The sequence below is a fragment of the Crinia signifera genome, chromosome 3 (assembly GCF_055691185.1).
Source record: "Crinia signifera chromosome 3, ASM5569118v1, whole genome shotgun sequence".
Classification (NCBI taxonomy): Eukaryota; Metazoa; Chordata; class Amphibia; order Anura; family Myobatrachidae; genus Crinia; species Crinia signifera.
The window spans coordinates 261781517-261808826 of record NC_139219.1 but is presented as its reverse complement, the minus strand read 5'-3'; the positions used below and the strand labels follow the sequence as shown (position 1 = coordinate 261808826).

At 43.4% G+C, this 27310-nt stretch overlaps 1 protein-coding gene across 2 annotated transcripts in view; it reads left to right on the top strand.

Annotated features, from left to right (window-relative positions):
- The window catches only part of NYAP2 (neuronal tyrosine-phosphorylated phosphoinositide-3-kinase adaptor 2), a 155252-nt gene that overhangs the window by 112305 nt on the left and 15637 nt on the right, over positions 1–27310 (top strand). For both annotated transcript variants that reach the window (XM_083177974.1, XM_083177975.1), the window contains one exon: positions 2128–3207. In XM_083177974.1, coding sequence (XP_083034100.1) covers positions 2128–3207 — 1080 coding nt within the window. The remainder of the gene's footprint in view (positions 1–2127; positions 3208–27310) is intronic.

Here is a 27310-nt window from a genome sequence, read left to right as displayed (position 1 = left end):
CACATTCATGCCTACTTTTGCAAGAATTTACTTTTGTCCCACTGCATTTGTGTAAGTCTATAATGAGAGTTTATTATAGTTAAAAAAAATTGTTTATGTTGCTAGGTAAATTATACCTATAACTCTTGGTTATAATGGCCTGACATTATCTATTAACACTAGAGGTGTTGGGGTATAATTTGTCAATTAATACCTTGTAGACTCTCATGGCATGACACTTTAGCCCTGATTCTTATTTGATCCATCCCCCGTGTGTTTGCATGGGGGACCGATGTTTGTGCCCTGCACATGCGCATATTCTCATATACGCTTGTACAGGGCTTCTGTGCGGTGCCTTTGCCAACCTGCACTGTCTGCGTGGCACTCACACAGGGGGTGGGCGGGATGGGGGAGGATGCGGGTGGTGGCGGCGCTTTGACAAGGGAATGACGTTTCATGGATGTACCCATGCAAATGCTGGGCATTCCCATGTAAATGCGTCCACGACGCTGTGTGCTGGGGGAGGGCGGCTGACGTCACATGACGCCCGCCGTTCTCCCTCTCTTCATCCCAAAACCAGCAAATATAGGTCAGTCTCCACTGACTTATATATGCGGGCACATGCGAGGAGGTGTGCTTTCATAATGGTTGCAAGGAGATATGGCGGCGGGGGTTGGGGCACTCTGAGACTCTGTAAGTTGAGAGTTTCATCAAGAATCAGGCCCATTGTTATCTGTTGCATACAATGTAGCGGTGTATGACAAATATGTGTAGAACAAACTTATAGCAGCAGGCATGGGAACTAAACTCACAAAACACTTAATGAATGATTCAGAGCAACTGAAGCATTTGTGTAAATCAAGCGAAAACAGCTCAATCAAGAATTATAGGTAGGTGGTTAAATGACTCCCTAGAAAAGGAACAGCAATATCTCAGTAGAAGCTGGTATTAGTTATTTTGGTGTTGGAAAATGTTATTTTACTTAGGAAACGAAAAGTAAGTGGTGTAAATGTATTTATGAGTTGAAGATAAAAATATCTTGAAAAAGGTGTATGTGTAAGGAGCATGCTAAAATGAGGAAGATCTCCATTCAACCAAGCTTGGATTTGTGCATAGGTCATAAATACATCAGTTGGGCAGAATTTGTTCCAAGCTTATCATTGTTTCCCATTTCTTACTTAGTGTAGTACTTTAACCAGTTTTGGAATAACAGGGAGACCAGGGCATTCAGGATCCAACTGCCCACCACTTACTGAGACCCTTACACATGACATCACATCTGTGGTGCCAAAAGTGCTCTCTATGGAGCATACAGCAGCAGAATGGCATGAAGGACTGCAAGGCTGCAAAGTCATCATGAGGCTTATAGCAAAATACAGGAAGTAGTTGGGATACATATTGCAGCACACTATGGGGGAAATTTACTAAGAATACAAATAAGATATTTCGTATTCGTATTCCTAATACGAATGAATACGAATGCATATGGCTGAAACAGTCGTATGCAGATTCGTATTCCGGAGGGGAATTTACAAAGCAGTCAAATACGACTGCTTTGTAATCCCCGATGTTGTATTGATCCCTATTAGCGGCCGTATATACGGCCACTAATACAAATTCGTATAGGCAGTCTGCATGGATTAGTCTGCATGGATCAGTCAGATCCGTGCAGGCTGCAGTGTGTTAAAAAAATAGAAAAATAGAAAAATAAATAAATAAATTAAACACCCCCCCCCCTTCACGGCCGTAACAGCACTAGGCTCAAAGAGCTGCGGCTGCTTTTAAAAAATCAGGGAAAAAAATACGTAGAGCTCTTCTGACTTTTTAAAACCAGCCCCAGGCTCCAGGGCCGTGTCTGGTTCCCAAAATACGGGGGACAAAATGAATAGGGGTCCCACGTATTTTAAGAGCCAGGAATATGCACCTAATTAAATATGCAAATTCACGGCAAAAAATGTGTTTTTGAAAAGTGTGATAATGTGCGAATTTGAAAATGACTAAAAATCGCATTCTATTAAATGTCACCCGTTATGTCAATTTAAATACAGGAATACAATAATAAATGTGATATACGCTGCTATGTCCACATAGATGAATACATTGAGGGAATTACTTTTGTCTTTAAACTTTTTTTCTTTGGCTTCTCAGTGGCAGCAAAGCAAAGACCCCACAGCGATGAATATACGAAGAAGATTCCTCCACCAAAACCCAAGCGAAACCCAACCACTACTCTTAGCACATCATTTGATGAGACATACATTAAAAAGCATGGTTCAATGAAGAGTACTTTATTTAGAGAAGCATCTTCATCTCACATTAGCAGTCTAAATAGAGAGGATGAACCTGTTTATATAGAAATGGTTGGAAATATCTTAAGGGACTTTAAAAGGGATGAAGAAGACCAATGTGAAGCAGTGTATGAAGAAATGAAATACCCTATATTTGATGATGTAGGACAAGATTCCAGATATCTCTATGACTTAGATCATGTTAGTTGCTCTTCTCAGTGTGCTACTCCCACAGTGCCTGACTTAGAATTCACCAAGTCCTCAGTGCCATCAACACCCAAGGGCCAGGTTTGTGACATTCCCCCTCCATTTCCAAATCTACTTTCTCAAAGGCCTCCTTTATTGGTGTTTCCACCAGCACCAGCACAATGTTCACCAAATTCAGATGAATCTCCTCTAACTCCCCTTGAAGTGGCAAAGCTTCCTGTATTGGAAAATGTGGCTTACATCAAGCAACAAGCTGCTTCTTCACCATCTCCAGTTCCAACGGCCATCACAGGACATCAGAAAGCAGAAAAAGACCAAACCATTATGTCCCATGGAACTACTTCATCTGGTCATTCATCTTCACCACCTCATCCTTCAAACACATACAGAACGCAGTCTCCACATGGTTACCCTAAAAGTCATTCTGCTTCTCCCTCTCCTGTGAGCATTGGTAGGTCTCTGACTCCTCTAAGCCTCAAAAGACCTCCACCCTATGATTCTGTGAATTCAGGAAGTTTATCAAGAAGTTCTCCATCAGTGCCTCATTCTAGAAACATGATACAAGAAGGGAAGTCAATCAATGCATCTACCAATACTTACTGTACATTGCAAAGCAACTCACGTTCTAGAACACCGACAAGTCCCCTGGAAGAATTATCAAACCTTTTTACCTCAGGAAGGAGTCTGCTGAGGAAGCCCTCCAGTGGAAGACGTTCTAAAGAACCTTCAGAGAGTAAGTGAAACAGTATGTGTAATATGCAGAGAAATTTACTAAAATTGTAGTTCTATTTCACATTGGGTGTTGCTATGGGCAACCAATCAGAATCTACTTATTTATTCAACACCTTCAAGAAGATAATAGACAGGATATGATTGTTTGTCCATAGCAACATCCAATGTGAAATATAACTTCCACTACTTGATGACATTTAATGATATAGGTATTTTCAGAGACCTTAAATGATCTTAAAATTTACTTAAAAAGCTCATTTTAGAAAAATAGCTTTTTTTTTTCCCCGTAGTTCGGCGCTGCAGCACTATATCCCGTCTGCATTCTTATGTTCTCTTCTTCTATATTTACTACCAAGTTTAAGGACCAATGTTTAAGGATTGTTATTGAGTTATTGTTATATTTCCCGTGTTCCTCCGGATCTCCTCTCGTGATCTATAGTGTCTATTTTCTATGTGTGTATATATCGTGTCTCAATTATATGAGTATGTATGGAGGGTTCTCATCCCTCTTTTCAATTTTCCTATCCGATAAGTGTCGAAGGTCAAAATTAAGTGTGTAAAAATTCTTAAGTGCTTATGGTTTAAATATTTCTACTTCCCTTGCCCCTATCTATTTTAGTACGTGCGGGGGTCATAATGCAGTGCCGAGCCTAACGTATATTTATCCCACAGCAATTGCACATTTCCACCTGTTATCCTCCCCCCTCCCTCCTTCCATCCCTACCACCCACCCTTAGGTTAACAACCCACTTTTCAATCTACTTAAATCGTTTTTATCTATCTCCATCCCTTACTCTTCCCCTGGACTAATTGCCCCATTTATTCCATGTTGAGTGAAATTTATTCACTGTTCCTCTGGTGACATGTACATATCTTTCGTAGGAGATGTTCTCCTCTACTAGTGCCCAGAAAAATAGCTTTTTACATATTTTTTTTAACTCTCACTTTCAAGTATGAATGTGCATGTCTCTTAAATTGTGATCTGCTGTCTATAATAAGTAATTTATTATTAAGAAAAGGTTGCAAGATACATAATATAAATCTCTACTGGGACATGGTCAAAAAAAAGAAGAGACACTAAATAACTATGGGGTTTATTCTAGTTCATTCTTTCTGACAAAATCCTTCTTAGATGGACAAAACCATGTGCACTGCGGGTGGGGCAGATGTAACTTGTGCAGAGAGAATTAGATTTGGGTGGGGTTTTTCTTCAAAGTGAGATCTATATTGCAGTGTAAAATATAGCACTCAGTATTTTCCCTGCACAGAAACAAAATAACTCACCCAAATCTAATTCTATCTGCACATGTTACATCTGCCCCCCTGCAGTGCACATGGTTTTGTCCATCTAAGAAGGATTTTGTCAGAAAGAATGAACTAGAATAAACCCCTATATTGGATATATAGCAAATATGGGAAAGATTAGCTATTATCTCCATGACTGCCCCCATAAATTCAACCTAATCTGGAGTCCCTGGATATTAGCAAACCATCCTACCTCTAACTGAGTCTTATAGCCCGTACAAGAGCTGTCGATTCCCTTTTGATGTCCCGCCCTCGGATCCTCCTTATGTCAGGTCATCTCTGTTGTTGCTGTTGAATTACCATCTGTATGTCCCCTCGCATGATGTCCTCAGCTATACCCGTATATAGTATATATCCATGAATACTATACAACGCTGCTACCGAACTTTCCAGTATTTATGAAACATCATAATCTTTTTATTACTTTTATTCATGATCTGACCCTCCGCACCCTTTCCTCCCTTTATTTTACTAGACCGTACTATTGTTGTATCTAAATAAACAGTATGAGCTATTTGTATATAGCTATTCTTTCTCTAATATGCACAATGTTAACCTGGCTCTATTTATCTAAATAAAGAGTAAAAAAAAAAAAAAAAAAAGACGAGAGATGCATGAAACGGAGGAAAAGAGTAGAATAGAAAATGAAAGGTGACAACATCCGTATGTACACTACTAGATATTATTAATACAATTGGTAGATACTGAGGGTTGTTAATTAATTGGGACAAGTCATGTATTTTTTCCTATAGTGGTCAGCCTCCTTCCATTCCTCTTCTACCACTTCCATTTCGATGGGTTGACTCATTGAAATACCTCAACTGGATTATTTAAATTCCTGGATTAATATATGGGGAAACTTCCACTTATATTTACCGGCAGGGTTAGATTGATCAAAATCATTGCTCAACCAACACAAACTACTTTATGTTCTACAACATTCCCTAATTTATGTTCCACAAAGAATTTTTGGTACTTGTGTATTATCACGGTGCCCATCGCATCGCATATCACTAAATAAGGTATGTGATGGCATGCGATTTTCGCGTCAAAACGGAAAACTGTACAATTAAATATCGCATCGCATGCCAGCAAATGGCATGTGATGCGATCGCATGCCATTTTTAATTGTACAAGCACCCTGATGGGTGCATACAATGTTAAAAGCCCCCAGAATGTTAAATGCCCCCCCATTGTCAACGCGGCCCCCACTATGAACGCATCCTCTGACCTTTTCATACTCCCACTATCCACGTCGGCGTGGAGTTGATGTAATATAGTGTGGCGAGCGCAGCGAGCCACCGAGCCCGAAGCGTGGCGAGCGCAGCAAGCCCCGCGATGGGCCGGGGAATACGAGCCCGAAGCGTGGCGAGCGCAGAGAGCCCCGCGAGGGGCCACGGAATACTTGTGAAGTCATCCGCGGCCCCGCACGCTTTGGGCTCGTATTCTGCGTCCTCTCTAAAATCAACTCCAAGCCAATGTGGATAGTGGGGGTATGAAAAGGTCGGAGGATATGTAACGCCGCCCCTAGCGGGCTTGCTGCGCTAGTCACGCTTCGGGTTGGCGTTGATAGTGGGGTGCATTTAACATTGAAAGCACCCATCAGGGTGCTTGTACAATGAAAAATCGGATCGCATCGCATGCATCGCATGCAACAAATGCGGTTGTATCGCATGCGATGCATGCGATGTACTAAGATGAACATCATGGGTGCCGTGATAATACACAAGTACCGAATTTTTAATGTATTGATGGCTTACTGTCTTCCATTATCTGGGCTAATAAGAGGGCAATAATTCAATAGTGCACTCTTAAGTGGTGGCGAACCTCTGGAGGCCTAGGTCTTCCTTTGTTTCGACTGTACTACTTGGCAGCACAGCTGGCTCACCTGGTGGAATCGATTAATGTGTGCTCTGCTACCTCCCTGCCAGCTCTGATCATTACCAGACTTCTTATCTTTGGATCTACTGCTCAGTGGCAACGTGTCTTTAATTAAAATTCCAATAGTGCAACAAACCATACTGGTTTGGAAATGGGCTGCTGCTTATTTTCCCAAGGTGGGATGGAACCCAGACTAGCCTCTGGATGGCACTAAAGGTTTTAAAGAGCTGCGTGGCATGCAACTCCGTGAAATATGGGGTAAGTGGGAAGTGTTCACTATAGGACAGTTGTAGCAGGAAGGAAGTCATTCCAGCAGTTACGCATAGATTTTCATATGCCTAACATATTTTTTTTAGATATTTGCAGCTGAGGCATGCATGTTCAGCTTAATTCCGTAATGCCCCTCCTTGCCTACAGGACACACCTCTTAAAAAGATTATGCTATCTCTCAGCACTAAACACTCCATATCCGTGCTGTATTCATCGCTACTCAACTCGATTCACGACACTTATATACCAAATCTTAATGGATGTGGTATATAAGTGGGAAATAGATATTGGCTCTATGTCGCAGGAGGTTGGGGAAGTAGCCCTTGCAGGTCCTCGTGTATCTAGGACTACAGTACGTTACCAACAAAGTACGCTGTTTATTTTGCACAGGGTGTATATTACTCCTTTGTAACTTTTGAGAATGGGAGGTAGAAATGATTCTCGGTTCATAAAATGTGGTTCTGCGGCTGGCACCTTCTGGCACCTATTGTGGTCCTGTCTTGTTGCTGCATTTTGGGATGAAATATAACATTAATAGCTTCTACGGGAGTTCCTGCACAGGCTTTTACCCCTCAGGTGTGTTTACTGGCCCCCTTTGAAGATGATTTCTTAGATTATATAATTAATTTATGTGCTCTGGCTAAAGTCTGGGTAGCCCGTCTCTGGATGGCTCGGGAGGTTCCCACTAAGTCTGCATGGATCAATCTGGTTAACGAGGTAGTTAAAAATGAGAAATTCACGTATATCTCTCGTAAAGCGGAGGGTAAATACCATAAAATATGGTCTAGTTTGCTAGAATCCTGCTTTTATCGCTCGCCTGGGAATACTTGACAGATCTATTATCTGATCTATTATCTGGTGCCCTGCATCTTGCAAACCTAACAAAATCTATGACACTGGGATCGGGAATGTCTCACCTGCTACCTGTTTCTAGTATTGTCATTTAATGCTACCATTGCCATTGGTGCATGGCATCTGGACTTGTTCATATTGCACTCTGTCGTCTCATTATGGTGTGGCGGCTTGTGAGCTGTATACTGTACATGCTTTAAGAGACCAACATTGAGTTTCTTGACAATATGTTCTTTTTCTTAATATGTTTTGGGAAACATATTCCTTAAATGTTCATGACACAGCATTGCTTTGTTGTATTGTATATATTTAATGTGTGTTTATTTGTTATTAGTGTGAAATCATAAAATCTTCAATAAAAATTACTGAATAAAAAAAAAAAGCTGAAATGCCAAAAAGATATTCAGTAACACATGCTAACAAGGGATGAGAGATCACATAGGAGATAGATAAATTTGAATATAATTTGTTTTTGTGTCCTTTAAATTTAAAGTAGCAGTGATGAAGTGAATGACCACATAATTCAGTATAGTCGTTGTAGAGAATGAAAATGTACACACTGGTGGAAGGGGTTTTGGGAGAGAAAACTAAGTTACCAATCACTATGGGGTAGATTTGCTATCTGTTAGTTTTTCAAAGTTGCTGATTATCATCGACTTTGACTGATGGACTCTAAAAGGCAATAGTAATTCATGCTAAATCAGACTTATTTTGCATTATTTGCTATTGCCCTTGGCAATCTATCAGTCAAAGCTAAATGTGATCGACAGATAGTAGAACTGCCAATAGAATCACTAGAAGGTAAAATTAGAATGGTCAATGGTAAATACTCATTGTCAAAACAAAATGCAAGCTACTGGAGTGGTAAGTTCTGTTATCAGCAAATAATAAAGGTAGAGGTGCTGCCACAGAGTAATTAACAGAGTAATACTGGAGTAGAAGAGAACTCTTTATAAAGGGTTACTGACTCTTGTATCTACAGTGCAACTTTTTGCAATGTGCATAAAAGCTGACAAAAACTTATGATATCTACACAAACCCTACAGAACACTTAGAACAGTGCTTAATGTTAAAACATGGAAAGGTCCAACGATATAGAATATGGAGGGAAAAAATGGATCAGTCGAGAGTTTGCCCAAGTAAATAAAGGCAAAATATAAAGTAGGGACTAGGGTGAACATAGGGAAGTAAATCACATAGAGTAAAAATGATGATCAACACCACTATGACCAGCCAATATTGTAAAGCCTGTATTGAATATAAGTTAAAATATATTAGGTGACCAGTGCCAACTTGAGGGCCAACCCAGTGAAGCAGCCACAAATGCGGGTACTGCACTGTATGGTGCACAGTTCTGTGCCAACTGGGCCTGGATCAATCAAGACTGGTGGGCCTGGTGGCAACAACAGTGCTAGCTGCCAGCAGTACCACCAGGTAGCACTGGTCACATCTGGGCAGCTTAGATGCAGCCCGGGCCATGACCTTATGCAGCAACAGCACTGTGACATCATAGGTCACGTAGCTGCACACCACCCCATCTACATAGTGCTTTGCAGTGACTTAGTAACACCATACACAAAGTAAATATTTAGGGTTAATACACACAGGTATATTCATATTAGTTCTCCTTCCATGTCCTGCTGCTACTGATCTTTATCAGCCATGAACGGTGACCTGCTTTGTGATCGTAGCATTGTTCTCCAGGATATTACTGTCTGATGCAATCTCGTGCTCATTTTTGGCATTATTGCTTTTTCTGATGGCAGGGCAGAAACCATCAAACAAAATACATCACTGAAAGTGTTGAGGATAATGAAATCTAGAGATGGGTAACTTTTATTAATAAGTAATCACTTCTGTGGTTTCTTGCTCATTTAATTATTAGTGTTATGTTCAAATATTGCATTATTGCTTCCATTCCCCAAGTTTATTAAATGCAGAATATATTAGGCAATTTTAAATGTTGTTGACTCTGGGTGTTTAACTATTTTGTTTTGAGGATTACTACAGCAAGTGGTTTTATAACCATAATGATCATCAATCCCTATGGGTAAGTGGGTGCCGACAGTCGGGATTCCGAAGGTCATTACTCCGACATCAAAATCCCAACTGTTTAACTGCCCGACAGTTTGGATCCCAATTTACAGGGGTTATTCTCCCTCCTGGGGGTCCACGACCCCATAGAGTGAGAACAGAACCTTCGGCAGGCGAAGCGAACCACCGAGTCTGCAAGGGGCTTCTTTGCACTCGTCCACCTGTTGGGACACCGGCAGTCGGGATACTGACTGTCGGAATCCCGACTCTCGGGCAGTTATACCACACCCGGGTAAGTGGCAAGTCTATTTAACAGTGGTGAGAACACTCTTTTTCCATCCAATCAAGCTGTGTTCACTCTGGCAATGCAATGCAGAGGCAGATACACACAGTGGCTGCATGTTAAATCTACCTTGAAGTCAACCCAAATATTGAATAAATGAGAAGTGAAACAGCTTCCAGATAGATATATTGTACTGCTACCATTATCCAGAGGTGTTTAGTTACTCACCTATTTTAATGATACATTACTATTTAACTATACAGAGCCAAAAAAGATTAGAGTTACTGCGCTATTATCCAATTAATTATTGCACCATGATGAATACACTCACACAAATAAATTAGAATTGCTCAATGGTATATCACATTTATTATAAAGATATTTTTTATATATATATATAAAATATACAATATATTCCAGGTGGCCACCTAGGAAAAAAACATACATAAAACAAATATTGACTCTTTGAATACATATATAATAAAAAAAAATGAATTGATAAAATATTGGGATTAAATGCGTGTATATTTCTTTAAGACTTAAAGTGCTCCCAGTCCAGCAACCACGACCTGCTAACTTATATGGTCAAATGCAAATATAACCTCAGGTATTGTAGCTGTGGGTATTACAGTTAGTGTCTCTGGATAATATTTTTCAATTAGTTGAATATATAGCAGCAGGATATATAGCAGCAATCCAAAAACAAGGTAACCCTGTTTAGGGTATTAGATGGAGTGATAGATTCTGTATGCGCAAATTTAGCTCTTCTCTCAACTGCGCTTTTGTGCGCTCGATGGACTTGGAGTGAGTCACAGCTGGAGTGTCCCTCCGGTTGGTGTGGGTGAGTGGGGAGCTGGACCCTAGATGTTACGGCTGGTCACTGCTCAACCCACCTTGCCCGAGCCTGTTGTTTAAATAAGCAGTGGCTGGCGTCTCTCTCACCGGCGCAGCCGACTGCCGGCTCTCACCCTGGAGTTCTCCGCTGGCGCTTGCTGTTACTCCCTTCGGCTGGTAGGCGTCTGCTCAGTTTGGGATGCTCTCTCCTGTGTAGCTTTGGTGAGCGCTGAGAGGTACAGGTCAGGTGTGCTGGAAGTCAGGGAGACACTTGCTGGGCTTCCACTAACGCGTTTCGCCCTAACAGAGGGCTTTTCAAAGAGTGTGTTAGAGTATTTATCTATACAGGCATAGTGTATGCACCATTAAAAAGTGGTAGTTTGACATTAGCCTAAATCCCATTTCAGAAATAAAGAAAAAAAGTGCATTAAGTATTTTCGTTCTAGTCTTTGTTTAAATGCCTGTAGTATAAGTATTTAATTCACAGTTGGCAACTTTGAGGAACTCTTATTTATTGCGCGGGGAAGGGGCTGATCACTGTACCATGAATCCCATCTAGTCCTGCCAATCACATTATTTGTGCAGCTATGGAACTATAAAGGTGTCATTTTGACCAAACTTGCCCATGTCACTCTACTGTAGGTACAACAGCTGCTCAACTTTCATAGTTTACTAAAATGTTTGAGTCTGCAATAATTCAAGTGATAAAATTTAAATGGGAAAGTCAGAACCCTTCCCAGATAGGTTACAGTGTGTCCTGTTTCTTGGTTATTTAGCGGTATATGTATCGAAGTTGGGAGAGATACTGTAATATACCAACCAACTAGGTCTATTTTTCAATTCCAGCTTGTAAGATAGTAGTTAGGAGCTGAATGGTTGATAATTCACCTGTTGCTACTTGTGATTCCATTATTGTTCTAAAAAATTGTGGTAAATACCTGGTTTAGCATTTTTTGGGGGGAGGGGGAGGGGGGGGGGTAGTAACTCAATTAAACCCTGCTTTTTTGCTGAGGTATTTGCATAAAAACAAAGGGAACCAGGAAGTTATCCTGGATCCATGTGTTTATTGCAATCGCTGTGTGAAAAACAGCAGTTATTGTGGATTTCGTTTTTCCTTTCTCTGGCAGGGGAAACAAATTGCCCGGTGACAGCTATTGGGGCAATTGAATTACTCTGTTAGTCCCATACAATTTGCTCCTTACTTACAATCCTAAAACATCTATAGAACTCCCAAGTATTTGGAGAGTCCCATGGACTTCTTGCATTTCACCTACTTTTAAGTGAAATACAGTAGGCAATGCAGTAAATGCAGTCATGCCCATGGCCCAATCAGCCAATGATCAGTTAATAGGGCAGATAGATGTGTAGTGTATGGCAGCAATCAAATTGCTCTGAGAAATCCTCTAGCATGAACGACAGATGTGATATTTGCTGCCCTGACAGTAAATACACTCACATCACACAGACAGACAGACAGGCCAGTTATCTGACAGTGGCCCAGATGCAGCAAGTGATAGAGTGGAGAGTGATAAACAATCAGCCAATCAGCTCCTACCTATCTTGTTACAGGTTGAGTTTGAAAAATTCCAGAGGCTGATTGGCTGGTTGTTCATTACCCTCCACTTTTTGAAGCTTAGTGCCTCTAGTCCAGTGTCAGATAATGGTCTGTCTGTCTGTCTGTCTGTCTGATGTTGAGTTTTATCTCGTGTAGAATCATTCTGAGAAGAGGCGCGGAAGATGAAAATCTCTTCGCCTCTTCAGTCCGAGAGCGGGTACCACAGCAGCCGGGAGCAGCGCGTCTGCTGGAGAGGATGCCGATGTCGTCGCCGGGGACCAGGTGAGTAGGATTTCATTCCGCAGGTACCCCTGTGGACTTCATCGGATCCTGGACCCCGGACCAGCCCCAGAACCCTAGGACCAGCCCCGGAACCAGGACCAAGGCCCCGGAATCGGACTCTTCAGCCCTGGAGCCCCGGAACCCCAGGACCAGCCCCGGAACCAGGACCAAGGCCCCGGAACCGGACTCTTCTGCCCTGGAGCCCCGGAGCCCGGACCCAGGATCCAGGGACCGACCTACGGGCTCAAGGTAGGTAAGTATCAGTATGTGTGTGTTATGTGTGTATTAAACTTTTATTTTTCAGGGTGTCAGTGTGTTTTATTTCACTATTTTTTGTACTGTAGAACTACAAGTGCCAGCGGGCCCTTTAATGCCCCGCATGCTGGGACTTGTGGTTCTCCAAGTCCCAGCATGCGGGGGAGGCTTGCTGGGACTCATAGTTCGCCAGTAGAAAACAATAGTTTATCTTCTTTTTTTTACACAATCCATCAGCCCGATGCCCACCGCCCAGGGGCATCGGGGACAGCCCCGGACTTTCAGCATGGGCTGGTAAGTCCTGGAGGGGGGGGAAACCTTCATTGGGGGGGTCCCCACTTCCCCAGGACCCCTACCCATGCTGACCAGCCACGGGGATAATGCTTTGGCCGCAGGACCTTATATAATAAGTGTCCCTCGGCTGTGGCATTACCCCGCTGGCTGGTTGGGTCCGGTGCTGGTTCTTAAAATACGGGGGACCCCTAGTCATTTTGTCCCCCGTATTTTGGGAACCAGCGCCGGACCTTGAGCCTGGTGCTGGTTTCATGAAATCAAGGGGACCCCTATTTGTCGGGGACCCTGATTTATGTCACCAGCACCGGCTCAATGAGCCCGGGGCTGGTTATGCTCGGGCGGGGGACCCTGCGCTCGTTTTTTTTTTTTTTAACTGTTTATTTTTTTTTTTGCCAGAAACCTGCACAGAACATTGCGATCTGTGCAGGTTTCTGGCTAATTCGCCCATCAGAACCTGGTCTGATTTTTGGGCGAATTATAGTCACACTTTATACAAATCGCATACCATTAAATATGCGATTTGTATACTTTTCCATGTGAAAACATCTGGATGCGATGTGCTGCGAAAAGCAGCCATCGCATTTCCAGTGTTCCAACTTGTTGGCAAAAATCGCATTTTTTCACATTTTTCGGAGCTCATTAAATATGCGAAAATTTCAAAAAATGCGACTTCGGCCGTTTTTGCGAGAAAATTCGCAAAAGTCTAAAAATCTCATCCCATAGAATGTCACCCTTTGTGTGAATTAGAACACTACTGTACTTCAAAGATTGTTCTTTGGTTGTGTCTAAGCTTTGTAGGAACGGTAATTGGGGCATGAGGTCTTATCTACACATCCATATTTCATAGGCTAATTCAAAATGATTAAATCATTTCCTTATTCCAAGATCAGTTAAGATTTAAAGAAAAGAAAAAAATAACACCTGCAAACTACCTGAAGGCTGATGGTTTTCTACAGCAGTGCAGAGCTGTAACAGGAACTCACATGCCCAGATTGTCCTCTAACATACAGTACTCCATCTAAATTATTCACATATGAATGTGGATGAAATAAATTCACCTGCAATTAGAGGCAGTCTTCAGTATTTGACAGCAATGGGATGTTACAGTTTGTCTGCATGGTTTTACTATCAGACAGTGCGGATGTGACTGCAGTTTGTGTTCTTCGTATAACTGGATGAACTGATGCATGCTGTAAATAGATTTTACTAATAATATTCAGTGTTGAAGGTCACTGAAAATCCTTTGTCACTACGAATTGCGGGCACTATGGAAAATTGCAAGCTAAGGGTGATGGGAAAAAAGGCAGATGAAATACGTTCTTATTCATGCTGAAGTGTTATTTACAATTAGTGGGAATAATGGGATATATTCTAAGTAATCCACAGTATTTAAATGTGTATTCCAATAAAAGATAATTAAATTCGACTAATTAAGTTCCAATTTCATGGAGTCCGTTCTCCTAATAAGCGTAGTGGCTGTGCTTTTGGGAGGAAATAACCTGGTGCTGATACGGTTTTGCTCTAACACACTCTTAAACTGTAGATTGCTCTGTAGAATATTACTTAGCAACGGCTTCGGCAACTGATTGCACACTATGAAAAGCAGGCTGCTCTCACTTTGCTCTCTTACATCATTTGTTTTTTCTGCGAATACAATAACCTATGCTGTACCTTACTGGCGTCTGGCTATTGAAATGGCCAAAGAGGGACAATTAACATTTATTATAAAAGTAATTTATTTCTGTAATCCCATACAGACACATACTGTAGGCAATATTTCAGTTACCAATTGTCATAAAGCACAGCTTGCTGTACACTGCAAAATGCTGCTATGTATTATTATCTATATATATATATATATAAATCTAGTTTTCGGGAGTCTCCAAAACACTGCCATCTGCTGAGTGAAACTACATCTCCTTCTCACACATGCACAAACACAGAAGGTTGCAGACTAGCTTTGGAAGCTTTTGCTTCAAGTCGGCTTGCTAGTAATATATAAGTGCCAAATGAATTTATGTGCTCACTGGGAAGGGCCCAGATATCTACACCTGGCCCCAGGAAGGCGGTGGGGGTGTGGCTTAAAGAGTGGGCGTGAGGACACCCATATTTACTCAAATATTTGAAAGATAAAGTCATTGCATCCCGCGTTCCATTTAAACATGGGGGCAGGGTTAGCACAGGGGATGGCTACGGCTTTCTACCTTTCCTTATAAGGAAGTGGGACCCAACTCCGCAGCCAGCACCATCATCTTACCAGTGATATTTTGGACGAGTAAGCTGGCTACCAGAGAGCATAGGGGTAGATGTATGAAGCAGTGATAAGTGAGAAGAAGTGAACCAGAGGAGAAGTGAGCCAGAAGAGAAGTGGCACATGGCAACCAATAAGCTTCTCTGTATAATTTTATATTCTGCATATTATAGATGTCACTACAGTGCTGATTGGTCCTCGTCTCCTCCGGCTCACTTCTCCTCCCTTATCATTGCTTCATCCATCTACCCCAAAGACTCACAGTGGCAGAGTTTTTGCTTCTGCAGCGGTGGAAACCGGGTACCACATGGAAACATGCGTTCATACATCAGTTTCTGATGCTGTATATTGGTTTGAAATTTTCCCTAGATATGCATATAAATGCAGTTGTGAGGAAGATGTGATGGGGGTTCTGTAGCTTGGAGAAGACTCCAGCATCTGTAACATGAGAGATGGCAATGGCTGTTGAGGACTGCGCAGCTCTGTCCAGGCTGCGCCTGTCATGGACACACTATCCATTATGAATGATACTTAGGAGAGCAGCAGCTTCTGGCTGTAGATGCACTCAGATGGCTCTCAGCATGTGGCAGAAATATGGGAAGTTGTTGCTGCAGCCTCTCTGCTGAATAAACCCCAGAGTTCAGATTACATTTGCATACTATTGCAATTCCACCTATAGTACATGGGAAGCTAATTTGTTTGTGTAACAAAACCATAGCTGCCTACCCTCCTGCATTCTGCAGGAGACTCCCTGAAATAGCAGCAATCTCCCTCTCTCCCTCATTAGTCTAGCAATCTCCCTCATTTCACCTAGCTCACATTACATTGTTACATTTTTTTGAAAAAAAAAAAAAGGAATGAGAGACAGATACATTTACATTGAATCATCAGCACCGTTTCCCATCACTTTACCAAGTATAGTATCTCTTACTTACTGCTTTGGGGATCATCTACATTTGTATATAAGTCATTTTACATGATTCCGCTCAGATGTAGCAGTACACACCCACGCTTCTAGGTACCACATTCACAATCTCTTTTCACAATCTCTCCATATATGGAACTAGACACACCCTTTGGGTGGAGCATGACACACCTCCTCAATGGGCGCTGTGTAATATTCTATTACCAACTATAATCTCCCTGAAACAAGTTTTCAAAAATAGGCAAGTATGAACGAAAGTGTCTAAGATTACAGTTCTTACAAATATAGAAACAAGAAAGATTATTATGGGTGGTCCATAAATGTCCCCGAAGAAATTGATTGGAAAAAATAGATTTGACAGAATGCGTGGATTGATGCCCTTATGGACCGCTGTGGTGCTTTGCATCACATCCTGCTTATTTTTACATTTCAGACAGAAATTCAGGGTCACACGAGTTTTAGAGTTGTTTGTCTTCAGTTTGGATCTATGTTCCCACATGCCTACATGTGCCTCCAGTCTGCTGTGAGGGCATTACATCTAGAACCAAACAATCCTGATAATAACAGAGAGAAGCTGAATGCTGGCGCTTTGCAACCTCATTTGATCCCTTTAGAAATGAGCAGACTAAAGCTTCCCTACATGGCCCATGTTATAGACTGTAATATCTGTAATGTGTTTCTCTGTTTCCTTTGTGCACAAGCATAAAAAGAGCTCAATGCAGAAATGATGCTGCTTCTATAAGATACATGAAGGTAAAGGCCCTTATTCAGATCTGATCGCAGTACAAATTTGTTCTTAAAATGGGCAAAACCATGTGCACTGCAGGTGGGGCAGATGTAACATGTGCAGAGAGAGTTACATTTGGGTGGGATGTGTTGAATCTGAAATCTAAATTACAGTGTAAAAATAATGTAGCCAGTATTTACCCTGCACAGAAACAAAATAACTCAAACAAATCTGACTCTCTCTGCACATGTTACATCTGCCCAGGGTCGGATTAAGGTCTGTGGAGGTCCTGGACAACAACAAAAAATTGTGCCCCCCCCCCCTCCAGCCCTCACCAGAGTAGTTATTTTCGCTGCCCATCCGAGTCAGAGCTGCTGCCTCTTCATGGCACCTGGGACACGGGGTGATCAGTCGGGGAAAGCAGGGTAAGTCCCCAGGAGACAGTGTGACAAGAGCAGGGAAGCGAGAACATGCGGGGCTGGCAGGTGAGTAGGAGAACACACATCTATCCCCCAGCACTGCTGCAATGCTTCCGACGCTGCGGCAGATGGGAAGTGGCAGGGTCCCTGCGGTGGATGGGAACTAGTTCCCATCCGGCGCAGGGACCCCGCTGCTGACTGTCCTGCCGCATGGACCGCCTGCCCACCCCACGCTGCCCGGACCCCAGGGACACGCTGCTCAGACCCCGCTGCCTGCCACCCACCCACCTGAAGTGTGGGGGCCCCGGGGTGATTGCCCCTAGTCGCCCCTTGGTGGATCCGGCACTGCATCTGCCCCACCTGCAATGCACATGGTTTTGCCCATTTTCAGAACAAATTTGCACTGAGATCATATCTGAATAAGGACCTATGGGGCAGATGCATTAAGCTTTAAGCTCCTTACTGACATTTTTCCAACACAGCCTGTAACATGGCCAGGGCCGGCACTACGCACTCAGTAGCTCCTGCAAAGCAGGGAGGCGCCATGCTGAAAAGGTGCTGTCTCCCTCCCATCTTTTCTAAAGCTGCCTCAGCCCTCACTGTCACTACCTACTGCATGCCGCCCGCAGCGCCTGTCTGACAGCGGGCGTGCGGCAGTATAAACAGGAGTTTCCTGCACTGCGAGTGCACACAGCCTGCACGACGCCCGCAGTGCCTGTCTGACAGCGCGCGGCAGTATGGAGAGGCTGAGCAGCTCCCTGCACTGCGCACACGCTGTCCTCCTCCTGTGACCTGCCCCCTCTTCCTCACACTCATGGACACTTGCGCTGAGGCATGTAGTGCTGGTTGTGAATGCCTGGATGACATGTCATGTCTGGATCCGCCCCCTACCCATTGCTCCCTGCGCCTGTCAGCTGTCAATCAAATGACGAACAAGCAGCAGTGCCGCCTCCCCTTCCTTCTCTCTTCTCAGCGTGCTGTGCCAGTGCCACTGCCAGCCCTCAACACTCCGCCCCCTCTATCTCCTCCTCTCTTCGTCCATCTCCTCCTTCTCTCCCCTCCTTTCCCCCTCAGTCACGAGAGGGGTGTAATGGCGTCCTCAGCGTCCTGCCTACGCAGATAGAAGAGGAGGGACTGCACAAGAGTTAACCCCTTCCTGACAGAGCCAGTTTTTGCGTTCCTGACAGAGCCCTTTTTTTCAAATCTGACATGTCTCACTTAAGTGGGGATAACTTTTTTTTGCTTTTACTTATCCCAGTGATTTTGAGATTGTTTTTTCGTGACACATTGTACTTCAAATTAGTGGTAAATTTGGGTCGATACAGTCTGTGTTTTTTTGTGAAAAATACCAAAATATCGTGAAAAAATGGAAAATTTAGCGATTTGCAAAATGTTAAATTTTCTGCTTGTGAGACAAATAATCTTACCACTCAAAATAGTGAATAACTAACATAGACCATATGTCTACTTTATGTTGACATCATTATTTCAACTTCCTTTTAATTTTTTGGGACACTAGGAGGCTTACAATATGAATAGCAAATTCTCAAATTTTCAAGAAAATTTCAAACACTGATTTTTTTAGGGACCAGTTCAGTTCTGATGTGACTTTGAGGGACTTGTATGTGAGACACCCCCATAAATGATGCCATTTCAAAAACTGCACCCCTCACAGTATTCAAAACAGCATTTTGGAAGTTTGTTAACCCTTTAGGTGTTTCACAGGAATTAAAACAAAGTGTAGGTGAAATTTCAAAATTTCTTTTTTTTTGCAGATTTGCAATTTTAATACATTTTTCTAAGGAACACAGTACATTTTACTAGAGAAATGTGACTGAAAATTGATTCCCCCAATTCTTTTGTTTTCATAAATATCCTATATGTGGCCCTAGTGTGCACGGTGACCAAACCACAGGCTTCATAATAGAAGGAGCACCTACTTGATTTTGGAGCCTCCTTTTTATGAGATTATTTTTTAGGCACCATGTAGGTTTCTAGGCACCATAAGATGCTAAAAGTTAGGAACCCCCCCACAAGTGACCCCATTTTGCAAACTACACCCCTCAGGGAATTCATCTAGGGGTATAGTGTACATTTCAAACCCCCAGGGGTTTCACCAATTGTGGTACAACTGGGCAGTGAAAATGAAAAATTATTTTTTTTACACAAAAATACAGTTCTGGCTCCAAATTTGTCATTTTCAGAAGGTATGAAGGAGACAAAGCACCCCAAAATCTGTGCCCCAATTTCTCCCGAGTACGGCAATGCCTCACATGTGACCAAAAAATACCAGTTGGGTGCATGGCAGGACTCAGAAGGGAAGGAGTGATTTTTGGATTTTGCAGCTCAGATTCTGGTGGAATTTTGGTGGGTGCTATGTCGCATTAGCAAGACCCCCAAAGCACCAATACAGTGGAACCCCCCCCACAAGTCACCCCATTTTGAAAACTACACCCCTCAGGGAATTCATCTAGGGGTATAGTGTACATTTCAAACCCCCAGGGGTTTCACCAATTTTGATACAAGTGGGCAGTGAAAATGAAAAATTACATTTTTTTACACAAAAATGCAGTTCTGGCTCAAAATTTTTCATTTTCAGAAGGTATGAAGGAGAAAAAGCACCCCAAAATCTGTGCCCCAATTTCTCCCGAGTACGGCAATGCCTCACATGTGACCAAAAAATACCAGTTGGGTGCATGGCAGGACTCAGAACGGAAGGAGTGATTTTTGGATTTTGCAGCTCAGATTCTGGTGGAATTTTGGTGGGTGCTATGTCGCATTAGCAAGACCCCCCAAGCACCAATACAGTGGAACCCCCCCACAAGTCACCCCATTTTGAAAACTACACCCCTCAGGGAATTCATCTAGGGGTATAGTGTACATTTCAAACCCCCAGGGGTTTCACCAATTTTGATACAAGTGGGCAGTGAAAATGAAAAATTACATTTTTTTACACAAAAATGCAGTTCTGGCTCAAAATTTTTCATTTTCAGAAGGTATGAAGGAGAAAAAGCACCCCAAAATCTGTGCCCCAATTTCTCCCGAGTACGGAAATGCCTCACATGTGACCAAAAAATACCAGTTGGGTGCATGGCAGGACTCAGAACGGAAGGAGTGATTTTTGGATTTTGCAGCACAGATTTTGGTGGAATGAATGGTGGGTGCTATGTTGCACCAATACAGTGGAACCCCCCCACAAGTCACCCCATTTTGCAAAGTACACCCCTCAGGGAATTCATCTAGGGGTATAGTGTACATTTCAAACCCCCAGGGGTTTCACCAATTTTGATACAAGTGGGCAGTGAAAATGAAAAATTACATTTTTTTACACAAAAATGCAGTTCTGGCTCAAAATTTTTCATTTTCAGAAGGTATGAAGGAGACAAAGCACCCCAAAATCTGTGCCCCAATTTCTCCCGAGTACGGCAATGCCTCACATGTGACCAAAAAATACCATTTGGGTGCATGGCAGGACTCAGAAGGGAAGGAGTGATTTTTGGATTTTGCAGCTCAGATTCTGGTGGAATTTTGGTGGGTGCTATGTCGCATTAGCAAGACCCCCCAAGCACCAATACAGTGGAACCCCCCCACAAGTCACCCCATTTTGCAAACTACACCCCTCAGGGAATTCATCTAGGGGTATAGTGTACATTTCAAACCCCCAGGGGTTTCACCAATTTTGATACAAGTGGGCAGTGAACATGAAAAATTAAATTTTTTACACAAAAATGCAGTTCTGGCTCAAAATTTTTCATTTTCAGAAGGTATGAAGGAGAAAAAGCACCCCAAAATCTGTGCCCCAATTTCTCCCGAGTACGGCAATGCCTCACATGTGACCAAAAAATACCAGTTGGGTGCATGGCAGGACTCAAAAGGGAAGGAGTGATTTTTGGATTTTGCAGCTCAGATTCTGGTGGAATTTTGGTGGGTGCTATGTCGCATTAGCAAGACCCCCCAAGCACCAATACAGTGGAACCCCCCCACAAGTGACCCCATTTTGCAAACTACACCCCTCAGGGAATTCATCTAGGGGTATAGTGTACATTTCAAACCCCCAGGGGTTTCACCAATTTTGATACAAGTGGGCAGTGAACATGAAAAATTACATTTTTTACACAAAAATGCAGTTCTGGCTCAAAATTTTTCATTTTCAGAAGGTATGAAGGAGAAAAAGCACCCCAAAATCTGTGCCCCAATTTCTCCCGAGTACGGCAATGCCTCACATGTGACCAAAAAATACCAGTTGGGTGCATGGCAGGACTCAGAAGGGAAGGAGTGATTTTTGGATTTTGCAGCACAGATTCTGGTGGAATGAATGGTGGGTGCTATGTTGCACCAATACAGTGGAACCCCCCCACAAGTCACCCCATTTTGCAAACTACACCCCTCAGGGAATTCATCTAGGGGTATAGTGTACATTTCAAACCCCCAGGGGTTTCACCAATTTTGATACAAGTGGGCAGTGAAAATGAAAAATTACATTTTTTTACACAAAAATGCAGTTCTGGCTCAAAATTTTTCATTTTCAGAAGGAATGAAGGAGACAAAGCACCCCAAAATCTGTGCCCCAATTTCTCCCGAGTACGGCAATGCCTCATGTGTGACCAAAAAGTGGCAGGACTCAGAAGGGAAGGAGTGATATTTGGATTTTGCAGCACAAATTCTGGTGGAATGATGGTGGGTGCTATGTCGCATTAGCAAGACCCCCAAAGCACCAATACAGTGGAACCCCCCCCACAAGTGACCCCATTTTGCAAACTACACCCCTCAGGGAATTCATCTAGGGGTATAGTGTACATTTCAAACCCCCAGGGGTTTCACCAATTTTGATAAAACTGGGCAGTGAACATGAAAAATTACATTTTTTTACACAAAAATGCAGTTCTGGCTCAAAATTTTTCATTTTCACAAGGAATGAAGGAGACAAAGCACCCCAAAATCTGTGCCCCAATTTCTCCCGAGTACGGCAATGCCTCACATGTGACCAAAAAATACCAGTTGGGTGCATGGCAGGACTCAGAAGGGAAGGAGTGATTTTTGGATTTTGCGGCTCAGATTCTGGTGGAATGAATGGTGGGTGCTATGTGGCATTAGCAAGACCCCCGAAGCACGGTGAAATTATGAACCTAATATTCCATAGATGTGTGGTATATTTTAAAACACTCCTTTATACATAGGCCGGGTTTGTCGGGGCAAGTGTCACACTGGAAAATAGTTTGCTTTCTTATTCCCTTTTTATAGCAAACTTTGCACCTTTTTTGTGTCCTGCCCTTTTTTCCAGTGGAGGGGATTTCATCAGGAAAATGCTGCCCTGGTACAATACGGGGGCCAGTACTAGAAGTACTGGGGCCCTCTGCCTGCTGGTTCCCAAATATTAGGCCCTTTATGACTTCCTCTTGAAAGTGCATAAATGTCCCCCTCTGGCCGGTAGAACGGAATAGCACGTAAGCGTTATACAGTGCCATCTGGATGATATACACGGCCACCTTCTTGTACCAGATTTTTGTTTTCCGCAGGGCACTGTACGGCTTCAGTACCTGATCTGAAAGATCCACTCCGCCCATGTACCTATTGTAATCCAGGATACAATTAGGTTTGGAGGTGTGGGTACTGGTACCTCGTACAGGGACGGAGGTGGTACTGTCTCCGTGAATTGTTGTCAGTATAAGGACATCCCTCTTGTCCTTATATTTGACCAACAACATATTTTCGGTGCATATTCCCCTGCTTTCACCCCTTCTCATTACTTGGGCAATGTGCGTTTTTGGGAGGCCTCTTTGGTTCTTGCGCACAGTACCGCAAGCTGCTGTACCTCTTGAACCAAGGGCCTTAAACAGGGGGATGCTAGTGTAAAAGTTATCCACATAGAGGTGATAACCTTTATCCAGGAAGGGGTGCACTAAATCCCAGACAATTTTCCCACTAACACCTACGAGGGAGGGGGGGCATTCTGGCGGTTGAATTCTTGAATCCTTCCCTTCATAAACCCTAAACCTGTGGGTGTACCCTGAGGTGCTTTCACACAGTTTATACATTTTTATGCCATACCTTGCCCTCTTACTGGGAAGGTACTGGCGGAATTTAACCCTTCCTTTAAAATGTATAAGGGACTCGTCGATACAAATAAATTTTTCAGGGATGTACACCTCTTCAAATTTGGCACTGAAATGATCAATGACCGGCCTGACTTTGAATAGCCGGTCAAAGGTGGGATCATCTCTGGGTGGGCACTGTGCATTATCGGTGTAATGTATAAATTTAAGAATTGTCTCAAATCGAGTCCGGGGCATGGCCATACGGTAAAATGGAGTACTGTACAGAACATCTGTACTCCAATATTGCCTAATTTCTGGCTTTTTTACTATGCCCATATGAAACACCAGACCCCAAAACGTCATCATCTCTACTGCATCTACAGGGGTCCACCTAGCAAATGATGACGTGGGGTTTTGAGCAATAAACTGCTGGGCATATAAATTAGTTTGGTCCACCATTAAATTTATAAAATCATCAGAGAAAAATAATTTGAAAAAGTCAATTTCTCTGAGACCTGTGGAATCAAATTGGATTCCTGGCATGGCCAAAAACTCAGGAACCTGGGGCTCAAAATTGTCTGGTGGTGGGGTCCATACTAGATCAATTATTGGGGGGGGAATCTCAGCTGATCTACGGGGGCGTCTTTGAGGGGGTCCCTCATCACCAGAGGAGGAAGAGGAGCTTAAGACGAATCCTTCAAATTCCCCGCTTGCATCACTGCCTGTGTCAGAGTCAGAGGCAAGCATGGCATATGCCTCCTCCACTGAATACATTCTCCTGGATGACTGGGAGGACATTTGGGAGGACATTTGGGAGGACATTTGGGATGCCATTTTTATTTTTGTGTTACTGGTAGTGAAATGTTTCAACACGTGTATAGTGTAGGGGGGGGTACAAACTTTATTTCAATCCGGGGGGTATGTAGTGTGTATGTGGTGCAGAAAAAAAAAAATACTTTATACCAATAAAAAAAAAAAATATGAAGGGGTTAAAAATAAAAAATTGAAGGGGTTAAAAAAAAAAAAAAAAGGTCCTGCGCCAAAAATTGAGCACAGATGTTGGTCAGTAACGTCTGTCACTGAACAGCGCTCAAAGGCAACAGGAATCTGATCAAAAAAAAAAAAAAAATTGATCAACCCTGTGCCGAAAAAGCTGATCAGTGATGTATGTCACTGATCGGCGCACAGTGGCCACAGGACACCCACAAAATCAGTGTGTGTAAAAAAAAAATTAAAAAAAGACCCCACAGCACTCACAAAAAAAAAAAAAGGTGATCAGTGATGCGACACTGATTACCAGTGAGGGACAGCAGGTGCACAACCTTTGGTGCAACTGACAGTGCAACTGGCAGCAACTGACAGGTATATATATAAAAAAAAAACCTCTGCGCCCCCAAAAAGTTGCTGATCAGCACAGATATACTGATCAGCACAAAAGGGGGGGTAGCAGACACAAAATATACACTCTCTATCACTCTCTGTCACTATCTCTCTCTATCTCTCTATCTCTCACTATCTCTCACTATCTATCACTCTAGGACACTGCAGCAGCAGCACTGACAGTTATATGTATAAAAAAAAAACTGCACCCCCAAAAAGGGGGGGTAGCAGACACAAAATATACACTCTCTATCACTCTCTGTCACTATCTCTCTCTATCTCTCTATCTCTCACTATCTATCACTATCTATCACTCTATGACACTGCAGCAGCAGCACTGACAGTTATATATATAAAATAAAACCCCTGCACCCCCAAAAAGGGGGGGTAGCAGACACAAATCTCTCTATCTCTCTACCTCTCACTATCTATCACTATCTATCACTATCTATCACTGTATGACACTGCAGCAGCAGCACTGACAGTTATATATATATAGAAAACCCCTGCACCCCCAAAAAGGGGGGGTAGCAGACACAAAATATAGCTCTCTCTGTCACTATCTCTCTATCTCTCTCTATCTCTCTCTCTATCTCTCTCTCTATCTCTCTATCTCTCTATCACACTGCAGCAGCAGCAGGAAGTCTCAGGAAGTCAGATCCAGGAAGCGTCCAGCACGCTACAAGCAGTGATAAGGTGATCAGGTAAGGTATTTGCAAGGATCAGGTAAGTATTAGCAAGGATCAGGTCGGTATTCACGGCAGGCAGGCACGGTGACCGTTCTGCACGCTATTCCAGACCGGAATGGCGTCTGCAGCGCAGTCACCGTCAGTTTAAATGTCGCGCCTTGGCTGTGATTGGTCCGTGGGTCCCACGGACCAATCACAGCCTTGGGGGCAGGTGGGGTGAGGGTGGGGTGAGGTGTCATCGTCACCGATGACCCCCTCATGCCCCCTGACGCCCGGCGGTGATTGACACCTGTGTTACCGAGCGTCCGATTCGCTGGTAACACAGGAAAACGAGCCCCCCCCCCCAGCGTACATGCCATCGCCGCCGCCGCCACCACGCCCCCCCCCCCGAGCATACATGCCATTGCCATCTCCACACCCCCTTAGGCGTACATGCTGCCGCCCCCCCATTCAGAATACTGGAGTTGTAAACATCTGTCCTGCTGAGTGAGTTCCACAACACACTGATGTACAGTGCTCTGTGATGCGTCCCAGACACCTGCAGCTGCTTACAAACAAGCACGACACCTTCTTTATGTACAATCCAGACATCAGCCCACACTCTTCTCACTGATGCACCTACAGATTGGTGCCTCCATGTTTTCTGACCCCAGCTGTGACACTTAGCTGCAATCTGCACATAACTCTGTACTACCTGCCCTTTAACCCTTAGCAATGGGGAACCTAAAACTTGAATACTGACAAGTGGGATTCTCAGGAGAAAAGTATATAGTGGTCTTATAATGGGTACATACTAGGCGATATGTCATCCAATCTGGACCAAGACATCGGGCACATACTCGCGACATTGATAGTGAGAGCCATGCTGATTAATGTGATTCGTTGCTGGCAACAGCAATTGTGTATGCATTTTGCCGATGCCAACTCCTTGCTCGGTCCCACAATATCGCTGGGTAAACACATTGTCTAGTGGAGCGCCGCTTATCGACATGCTCATTCCAAGGTTTAATGCTTGTTGCCAAGGAGGTTTACATGCTTCTAGCCATGGGGAAGCAGTCTGACAGCCGGGCAGAAGTGGTGGGCTGCCCGGCTGTCAGACTGCTTCCCCATTGCTAGGAGCATGTAAACCTCCTGGGCAACAAGCATTAAACCTTGCAATGAGCATGTCGGTAAGCGGCGCTTATGTGCCATAATATGTAATGGGCATCTCAGTGTGCGGTATATCTGTAATGGGCATCACGGTGTGTGGCATATGTATAATGGGCATCACGGTGTGTGGCATATAATGGGCATCACAGTGTGCGGCATATGTATAATGGAGCATCACGGTGTGCGGCATATGTATAATGGGCATCACGGTGTGCGGCATACGTATAAGGGGCATCGCGGTGTGCGGTATATATAATGGCATCAGGGTGTGCGGCATATGTATAAGGGCATACAGTGTGCGGCATATGTATATTGGGCATGCAGTATGCGGCATATGTATAATGGGCATCACGGTGTGTGGCATATGTATAATGGAGCATCACGGTGTGTGGCATATGTATAATGGTCATCATGGTGTGTGGCAGATGTATAATGGAGCATCACGGTGTGTGGCAGATGTATATTGGGCATCACAGTATGCAGCATATGTATAATGGCATCATGGTGTGTGGCAAATGTATAATGGGCATCACGGTGTGCGACATATGTATAATGGAGCATCATGGTGTGTGGCATATGTATAATGGGCATCACATTGTGTGGCATAAGTATAATGGGCATCACTGTCTCCCCTCCCTTTATCCTCCACCACTTATTGACTCCCCTCCCTGCATCCTCTGCCAC